The sequence below is a fragment of the Anguilla anguilla genome, chromosome 10 (genome assembly GCF_013347855.1).
Source record: "Anguilla anguilla isolate fAngAng1 chromosome 10, fAngAng1.pri, whole genome shotgun sequence".
NCBI classification, from domain to species: domain Eukaryota; kingdom Metazoa; phylum Chordata; class Actinopteri; order Anguilliformes; family Anguillidae; genus Anguilla; species Anguilla anguilla.
Genome location: NC_049210.1, coordinates 42,063,842 through 42,073,057, shown reverse-complemented (window position 1 = coordinate 42,073,057; position 9,216 = coordinate 42,063,842). Strand labels below are relative to the sequence as shown.

The 9,216-nt window shown below is 49.7% G+C and overlaps 1 protein-coding gene across 2 annotated transcripts; it reads right to left on the bottom strand.

The window, feature by feature from the left end:
* Positions 1-5,056: 5,056 nt before the first annotated feature.
* On the bottom strand, positions 5,057-8,981 carry gadd45ga (growth arrest and DNA-damage-inducible, gamma a). 2 transcript variants are annotated; one of them, XM_035379014.1, is made up of 4 exons: positions 8,892-8,981; positions 6,504-6,605; positions 6,178-6,388; positions 5,057-6,049 (listed from the first exon to the last, which is right to left on the bottom strand). In XM_035379014.1, the coding sequence occupies exons 2-4, from the start codon at positions 6,602-6,604 to the stop codon at positions 5,936-5,938; spliced, it is 426 nt and encodes a 141-aa protein (XP_035234905.1). In that variant the 5' UTR covers position 6,605; positions 8,892-8,981; the 3' UTR covers positions 5,057-5,935. The 2 variants fall into 2 exon arrangements, with proteins under 2 accessions (XP_035234905.1, XP_035234904.1); XM_035379013.1 differs by lacking the exon at positions 8,892-8,981 and adding an exon at positions 6,805-7,077.
* Between the last annotated feature and the right edge of the window lie 235 nt (positions 8,982-9,216).

Sequence of the window (9,216 nt, the reverse complement as noted above, 5' to 3'; positions counted from 1 at the left end):
AGAGAGAGAGAGTGGCGTCCTGGTTCTGCCGGTTGCCGGTCGAGCTCGGCGTTGGCGGTTGAAAAAGCCGCCTGGGCGGGTCGTCGAATCCCGCGGCGCAGACGTCGCACGCTAGCAGCCGACGCGTCCTGCGTCCTGCGTCCTCAGGCGACCACAGGGACTGAACGGGGGGAAGGGAGGGGCGGAGAAGGACAAGCTGGCACTCCAACCTCATTCACAGCTGAGCGGCGCAGTGTCCTGGCGGGACATGCACTGTAAGGCAGCTTCACCACTGTCTGTGACCTAAATGAGGGCAAGGGAGACGAGCTCCCACAATGCACTGGGGATGCAACGAGTTAAAGGATTATGAGTCTTTTTCTTCTTCTTCTTCTTCTTCTTCTTCTTATAATTATTATTATTATTATTATTATTATTATTATTATTATTATTATTATTATTATTATTGTTATTATTATTATTATTATTGTTATTATTATTATTGTTATTATTATAGCTGATACATGGCCAAACTCCTGGCATAAGTTGCATACATCACATTTCAGTCCGTTCTAAATTCCCCCATGTTTATCCAGGACAGGTGCGCTGTTTTCACCCCAGCCACCTGCCCTCCCCCCCCCCCCATCTCCCTCTCTTCGGACGAACCGCCCCCCCCCCTCCCAGGACCCCTGGGACTCGCGCCCATGCCAGAGGCACAGCTGGTGCATGAAGTCATGGCATTAATCTGGGCGGGATACAGGAGCCCCACGCGGGACAGGGCAGGACTGGGCATGGAGGGGGAGGGGGGGGGGTGTTCGTCCGAAGAGAGGGAGAAAAAAATTTTATTCTAATTTTATGTTGCTTACTTCTGCAGCCTCCTTTTTCTTAAGTTGTGTAAGTCGATCCGGACAAGAGCGTCTGCTAATGCACTGTAATTGTCTGCTAATGTAATGTAACTCGTTTCTTTGTGAAAGCGTGAACAAAACGATGACACAAAGGGAAACTGACATCGTCAGAAGGTTTTGCCTTTTCCGATTTTCACGGAAAGGCCTCAGTGCCCCGCGCACACCTGAACCAGGAGTCAATCACGTACCCAATCAATCAATAAATCGCTCAGATCACTCAACCATCCTCTTAAGCGTCATGTCATCTGCTGTGTAATACGTAGCCACGAAGGCCCGCAGACAAACGGGGCTCCTATAACCCCCCCCCCATTCTACAGAGCACACAGAGAGTTCAACGGGGGGGAGTGGTTCCGTCAGGGAAAACGCTGGCTGAGTCAGAAATGCTGACTTAGGCGGACAGAACGATGGCAGGAACGCGCGAATGAAGCTTCCGGGGCCTGGCCACTGTTCCACTGAGAGGGACGTTCCATCAGCGCCATCAAAGCTGCAGAAATGAAAGTTAAAAAAAAAAAACTAAAAAAAAAAAACTTCAAAAGAATTAAAGAAAAAAAAACCACACCTGAGGGGTCTGCTGCGCAGCGAAGGCTTTCATGAAATTTACTGACGTTGGTTTTCTGTTTCTTCTCTCTCTCTCTCTCTCTCTTTCCTCCGCACTTCCTGCCCGCTCGCCCCCCTTTCTCGGACTTTGAGCTCACCGCCGCCGCGCTGTCCGAGCGCTGGCAGGAAGCTGCGGCTGTAGGTATTACCGTGGAAACGCAGAGCGGGGGTCCTGTGAGTGGAAAGACAAAATTTCTCACCCCGTCTTTTGGTTGTTTTTTTGTTTTTTTTTTCATCCTTTTTTTTTCAGGCCAAAACTGGTGCATGTTTTTTTTTTGCCACGATTCTCCATCCATAATTCCCCATTACGCTCGAGGTGATTGACAGGGCAGATGAAGCAAGTGGTGTTAATGGGGTCAGCAGGTAAACATCTCTCTGCTTGGAGATTCTCACTGTGAAATCATCACTAGTGCGTTTAATTATTTATATGCGTTATCTATTTACACTAGGGTGACAATTAATTATAATCGCTTGGGAACACGAGCTGAGAGGTTGCAGGTTTGATTCCCACATGGACCATTGCCGTTGTGTCTCTGAGAAAAGGATTTAGCCTGAACAGCTTCACTGTAAGCGGATTGTTACATTTAAAATAAATGCTCTGGAAGAGAATGCCTGATAAATGTAAATATGTGTTTTGTAGCAAAAATGCATTATGAATTTACTGAAGAAATTGACACTTGCACTCAAGACTGGAGTGCAACATGGCTGGAACTGAGAAATGTACCGCTTGGCTGATGGGAAATATAAGTCTAGGGCTGGCCATGCACTTGAAAGACCTCACACGCGGGACTTTTTCTCCCAGCATGCCCCGTCTGCACGGCCTGGCCCGGTTCTCCCAAGGCCACCGGCGTCCGCCGTCCTCGCCCAACCCCCCCCCCGAAACCGACTCAGGTGAACTCCGCGGAGACGTCGTAGCCGTGGATACGGCCAGAGCAACCTGGAGCCTGTCGCTGCAGCGCAAGCATACTGCGAAAAGCTTGCAGAGCATTGCTAATTTCGCTCAGGGAGGGGAGGGAAGGGGGGGGGAGGGAAGGGGGGGGGTCAAGCGAGGAGATATTCGCTCGCTCAGATACCCTAAATAGACGAGGCTGGATTTAAGTGGGCTCTGCCGCCGATGGGATTTCGGGCCGGTGGCGCTCAGACGCAGATCCACGGCGACGTTCGGCGTTTGTTTTCACCGCGCCGGGGACGCGCGGCCGAGAGTGGTTTTTTTTTCACCGTCTGGCACAAGCGGGTCACGCCTCGCGGGCCTGTTGTTGTCGTCGTCGTCTCCCCCCCCGCCCCCCCCCACCCCCCCGGCTGCACACGGCGAGCGCGGCGCTCTGAATCTCCGTAACGACGCATCGTCCCCGCTTCTGGAGAACAGGAAAGAGGAACACGCTGTGCTCTGAGGGGGGGGGGGAGGGAACGGTTCATTCGATCACGCAGTTGGAAGGGGAACGTTCTGTGACTCTGATGACTGATGGAATTCTAAAAGAGGGTTACAGGTCCATTTGGGCGGAAAAGCACTGAATATCAGCGGCGATCTGCCCTGGGCCGCCCGCCACGCGCCGGTTTCTGTTGTTGCTAAGCGCTTAATTGATTAAAGCGGCTAATTGAGTTTAATGCGACTCACCTGGTTTCTTGGTTTTTTTTTTGGTTTTTTTTTAAGCCAGTAGCAGATGGTCCGGCTCTCTGGGGTCAGGTTTGGCCATCGCTGACAGCCATCCTGCTTTTGAGTGCCTGAGTGTTCCTCCTTCTGCACTTTTTTGGAACGAATATCTATGAATGGGACTTCATAACAGCCATATGACTGCCCCGTAAGCATTACAGAGACATACATTAGAGCCTGTCTGCACACCGGCAAACAGGTATTAGGCATGTCACAAAGTATGTCACTTGTTGCATTAGTTGTGACATGAAATAAAACATATGCTTATTTGCAATTATCCACATAATCATTAATGAACGCTAATGGATCTGCTATGTAGTGCTTATGAAGGAGAGCTGCGTAGCTCTTTCGAAGAACCATCCACAGAAACCACAGCCTTATTATTTTTCTTAACTAATGTATTTCAATGACTCGCTGGCGCTGGATACTGCGGGTTATAAGTGTCGATTCTTGTTTTCTTGTTTTTCCTGGGTGAGAAATACTCTGGGCTTTTCCAATGAGTCGCCGCTGCCCGTCGTGGGGAAATCACCTTGGCTCTGATCTTCTGTAGATTCCCTTCACCTCGTCTTCCAACTAACACAGCACCTTTGATTTCTTTCTTGTAAAGCACCTCTTTCGCGATCCAAGTATAAATCTGCACACCGGTCTCACCGTTTAGATATCTGGGAGCCGGGGGGTTGGGGGGGGAGGGGGGGGGGGCTGTTGGGGTGAGAACGTGGGTCAGCTCGCTCGTTCTCAGTGACTAACGAAACATTTCAGGAGTTACTGTACCCCAGCGGCACACAACGCAAACCTTTTTTTCTCTTTTCCTCTCACAGCTGTTCTTTTTTTCTTCAGTTTTTTTTCCCCCCTCCCCCAGCATCTGAGCTTTTAAAGTGCGTTTGACAGGTGCGTGTGAATGGATAGGCATTTTTTTTTGTTTTTTTTTGCAGCCTTTTCGAAGAGCGTTAAGGGAGTTGCCCACGAGACTTCAGTTGAATTCTGACGGGTTCAAAGGCACATTCGCTTACCAGAAACAGGGACTGTGGTTAAAGTCAGCAGGTGTGTGTTTGTGTGTGTGCACGCGCATGAGGGAGGGAGAGAGAGAGAGAGAGAGAGAGAGAGATGCAGTGCTACGCCAGGTCAGTTATGACTGATGTTTCCTGAAAGACAAAGACTCCAACTCTGCAAAGAAAGTGTTTGAGGGAGGGGGCTAGCCAGCCAGCCAGCTACCTAAGACAAGCATTCATGTAGGTAACGGATGATACCCATCCCCCCCACGAACGCGTACACACACTCACTCACACACACACTTACGCACACACACGCACACCAGCTGCAGGCTGTGCTTTACAGACAGGAAGTAAACGTGCTCACGCTGATAACAACACATGGGGGGGGGGGGGGGGGAGGAGGCTAGCAAAAACCACGAGCTGAGCTAATGACCGCAGAGTCCCTCTGCAATCGTTCCAGATGACCCAGTCCCCAGTCCGCCACCTCTTGCCCCTGTGCACGAGGCCTTGGCAGCCTCCCCCCCCCCAACCCAACCCAACCCAACCCAACCCTCGCGGTCGCGCAAGCTGTTCTCACGGGGCATCTGGCGAGCGGGTACCAAGGAGCGTGAGCCAAGCCAGGGCAGCGTGTGCCACCGCTCCATTGTTGCCTGGCAACAACCCCCCCCCCCCCCCCCCCCCCGCCCCGATGACCTGCCCACTTGCAAAGGGGGGGAAAGAGACCCTTTGTGCCCACCCTCAGAAGTTCACCATCCTCTGCCAGTCCAGTGTCATCATCAACCCCCCATACCCCCCCCCCCCCCACGCAAACCACCCACACCCTGCTATTATTCCTGTAAGAGTGTAACAAAACAAAAAAACCGGGGAGAAATCACCGCTTACCAGCGGACAATGACAGGGCTGCAGAATAACGCCCACAGTGCATGACTCAGGGGTAACGTTTCAAATATTTATTGCAAAGCACATGATGAGGTCAGTGCACAGTTTCAATACAGGCCGAACACAAGTGACACATGGAAGCTTGCATAAGTCTGCGTCTGCGTGTGCGTGTGTGTGTGTGTGTGTGTGAGGCAGGAGTATGAGCAACAGGCAGTGAATCAAAGATCTGCAGAGCCCACGTGCTGCTGCTACAGAGCAGCTCACTGTCACAGAGTTCATCCGACACTTCGGTCTGCTCCACGTGTATAAAAAATAAAAAAAAATAAAAAGTATTTGAAATCACGTACAAAAAACCCTACCCCTGCACAAACATTTGCACAGCTGCATCAAAGTTCATAGTCTTTGCCTTTCACAGTCAGCTTGTTGCTTTCCTTCCCCCCCCCCCCCCCACATTGTTCTCACTCTTCATAAGATTCATCTTCTTTCGTTTCTCCTTGGCAATTTCAAAAGTTTCACCCCCAAAAACTCAAACATCCACAATCCAGTTGTTTCAATAGTCCGAGAGTCACTTTTCTCAGTAGTCACCAAGGGGGACCCCACTTTTACACCCCAGCCAGCCCCCCAGGTCAGTCTTTTGGGGGATGGGTTAGCACGAGCCATCCCTCACGGGTCCCCCCCTCCTCCTCCATGGACTTCTACCGCACCAAGTCCCAGCACCACTTCCAGAACGCAACGGGCCAATCTGCGTTTCATCCGATCCCTCCGGTGGGATAATCCCCCCCAAAGATTTCCCGGACGGTTTGCCGAAGGGTCATCCACCTGTCCCGGTGGGATGGCGTCACACTCGAGAGCGGTTCTTCTTCACCATCGCCATCTTTTTTTATCATTGTAATCATCATCATCTTCATCATCTTCATCGCCTGAGGCGCACACGCTCAGCGCTCGGGGAGAGTGATGGCGGGCACCCACTCGTACACGCTGCGGCTCTCCTCGCAGAACACGCTCAGTTTCTCCAGAGCGGAACCTTTCCACGAGTCATCCTCTGAGCTCTGTTAACGGCAGACACAACAACAAAAACCCGCGATTAGTGCCAGAGCAGGGAGGTAGCACGCGCCAAAAGAACGAGCGTAAGAATTCATGCAGGAATGAGAGTGGAACAGAGAGAGATAGTACACACCGTGACTAGTATGCAGTGAGCATCCTTCGGTTCCCCGGACTCCTCACTGCCCAGGATGTCGGCCAGGCGCTCGATGTCGTTAACCCGGACCACGTTGATGTCGTTGTCGAAGCAAAATGCCTGGATCAGCGTGAAGTGGATTTGCAGGGCGATGTCGCACTCGTACTCCTCGTCCGTGGCCAGCACGCAGAAAGCCACGCTGTCGGGATCACTGCAGAAGAGAACGCAGAAAATGGTTGAGCGCCGGCTTCCTTTTTTAAAGAAAAAACGCAGACAGTTGGCGAGCACGTGCATCGAAAGACAGCGCTGCAGACATTCGTACTTACACATTCATGACTTTCGCAGATTCGTAGACGCCAACTGTCAGGCAGTCCTGCTTCTTTGCAGAGACCAAAAGCTCCTCGAGGGCACCGCCAGCACACTGCATTCTGAAAGCAATAAGATCGGGGAGAAATTGGTCACAAATAATGTTCCGCTACTGTTGCAGCTATACAGTAAGGCTAAGTAAATTACAGATACTGTCCAAGCTGAGACTCGTGCCGCAGAATGGCAATTGAAAAACATTCCATTTGTCAATTTGTTTCCACCAAAAACGTGTATCAATAATGCTGTAGAGTTCGTATTTACCTGTCACTGGCTTCGGTTGTGCTCTCCTGTCCACGCAGCTCTTCCAGAGTCATAATTAATATCCAGTTATTGTTGGAAACGAGATGCGCTGTTCGGTTTCTCTACAGTCCCGTTCGTTCTTTCTACAGTTCAGTTCGTTTGTGGGGCTCTATGCGGCTGTCATGGCTTTTATAGTCCTCGAGCTGTGTTTCTCGGCAGTGGGCTGGGTGTTCCGCGCTTGCCTCCGCCGATTGGCTCAGAGGACACAAACGATGCAAATATCACCCGTAGTAATTACAGCGGCGCGTGTCAGCACCCCACGTGGGGGCGGAACCTTGAGCGTTCTCTTTGTCATCGTGGTTACCGGGCAGACCCTGGCTTGCCTTTAGTAATTGCATCAAAGAGATTTACCAACAGCACAAAAAAAACTTCAAATGTACGGTACGCGGGCGCAATTCCCAATCATTTTGCACCTGCGATGACTTGGCTTTAACCCTGTTCTCCCTTGGAACTTTGCTGTTTATTTAAACTTCTAAGGCTTGGCTAACGATCAACCTGTTATAAAATACAGACTACACACGAAAACTTTGCAAAGCGCAACATTTACTGTTGCACTCATTGATTTTACTGCAAATACTTCATTTTAATCCAAGTTCCTGAGTTGTTGTTTTAGCTGTCGGTATTTCAAGGTTTTGCTTAATAACCCCCCTCCTGTTAGTTTGTGTGAGTTTGTCTGCAGAAATGGGGTAACAGGTTGCGCAGAGCACGCGCCGCTGTTTTGCATTTGTAAAGGGGCCCGTATAATTGCCAGACTTTGGCGTGTGGCGATTTACGCCCAGGATACTCGGGTTCGAGTCACAATAGCTGCCGTGTTCCACCTGCCGCTCGCGCTGTGAGGTTGGGGGGAGGATGGCCACTATTCGTTCGGGCTTCCAGCGCCTCAGAGATCTTGCGATTACTTTTTATCCCTTCTTCTTTCAGAAACAGCTGCGCGCACGTCCACAGTGGCACGTGTCTGAAAGACTGCTTTTATTGTCCCGTAGAATAATTCACCGTATGCGGTTCGAATTGTCTCAGTATTTTGTTACCATCATAGCGTCTGTAAAAGTGGCATTAAGCAGTATTGAGGTTGCTGCACTGAATGAGCAGTATTGAGGTTATTGAACTGAAGCTCATAATTTGCTATTTATAGTAAAAGTAGGTTAATCACAAGAACATGTTGTAAGAATGATCAGCGATTGTGTGATATCAAGCTGATTATTCTTGTGAAACCCGTCCCTATATCTGTTCGTGTTTGTTTTCTTTTTTCTGCAGCGCCCTTAAAGTTTAAGGGCACTGAAGCAAAGTTTTCTTGTTTTAAAAATGCTATAATTTGTTTTAAAATGCTATGGTGTCCCATATGTAAACATTAGGTTGTTTTCATTGCATCGAAGTAAAACAAATGGACTAGGCTACTAATCGTAAAGTTGCAAAAAGTAAGAAAACAAGACAAAAGGCGCCCTCTGCTGGTGTTCAACGAACATGACCTTTGCCCCAAATGGATGATGATGTGAAAATGAGTCACGGTGAGGCCACTTGAAGTGACGGTTCCGGTGACCGTTCAGAGCGGAACAGTTTCGCACCGTCAGGGCCTAGCTACCCCTAAGCCGAGCCCCGTGCCATCCCAAAGGGTTCATCGGTTCCCTCTCCGCAAAGATACCGTACGCACAGTCGACACTTTCACAGGTGGACTGAAACAGGAAAGGGGGCCACCGGCACACTGCAACGAATGCTCCAAATACAGGGCTAGAGGCCCAAACAACATCCACGGCCTGCACAGATATTTCTCAGGTACAGCTAGCAATTCACTCCTGGTCGTATAATCTAACACAATCGGGGTTACCACGGCAACGAGAGGTGCATTTAGCACATTATGTACAAGAGGACAATAGTGGGTCAAACCCATGGGCTGTGTCTGCAACAGCTTACTCATTACATTACATTACAGGCATTTAGCAGACGCTCTTATCCAGAGCGACTTACACAACTTTTACATAGCATTTTTACATTGTATCCATTTATACAGCTGGATATATACTGAAGCAATGCAGGTTAAGTACCTTACTCACCTACTCTTGATTATGTAAGTTGCATAAAAGTTGTGTACATGCTGTATTCTCAATGAGAAGCAAGTAATCAGTTTTTGACGCCACCATTGTTTCGCAGTTCTCACCTTAAAATCATCAACCAATTGAAACCAGGTGAGGTGATTTGAGGGTGCGTTCAACTGCTTTCATTGATCAACGAAGTGCAGGCTTCACAGTGAGAACCAGCAGAACCCTGTGGCCCTCCTGCTGCAATTCCCTGAATCAGATGTCCTGGCAGACCTCTTGCAGAAATGCATAATGTGCATTTCTGGTTCATATCTGTGTTCTGAAATGTGCGTATATAGCT

Coding starts and splice junctions, on each gene's coding strand:
- gadd45ga (XM_035379013.1), bottom strand. CDS start 6,857: ATGACTCTGGAAGAGCTGCGTGGACAGGAGAGCACAACCGAAGCCAGT. Junction 6,606..6,804: donor ACAACCGAAGCCAGTGACAG/GTAAATACGAAC, acceptor TATTGCTTTCAG/AATGCAGTGTGCTGGCGGTG. Junction 6,389..6,503: donor TCTGCGAAAGTCATGAATGT/GTAAGTACGAAT, acceptor TCTCTTCTGCAG/TGATCCCGACAGCGTGGCTT.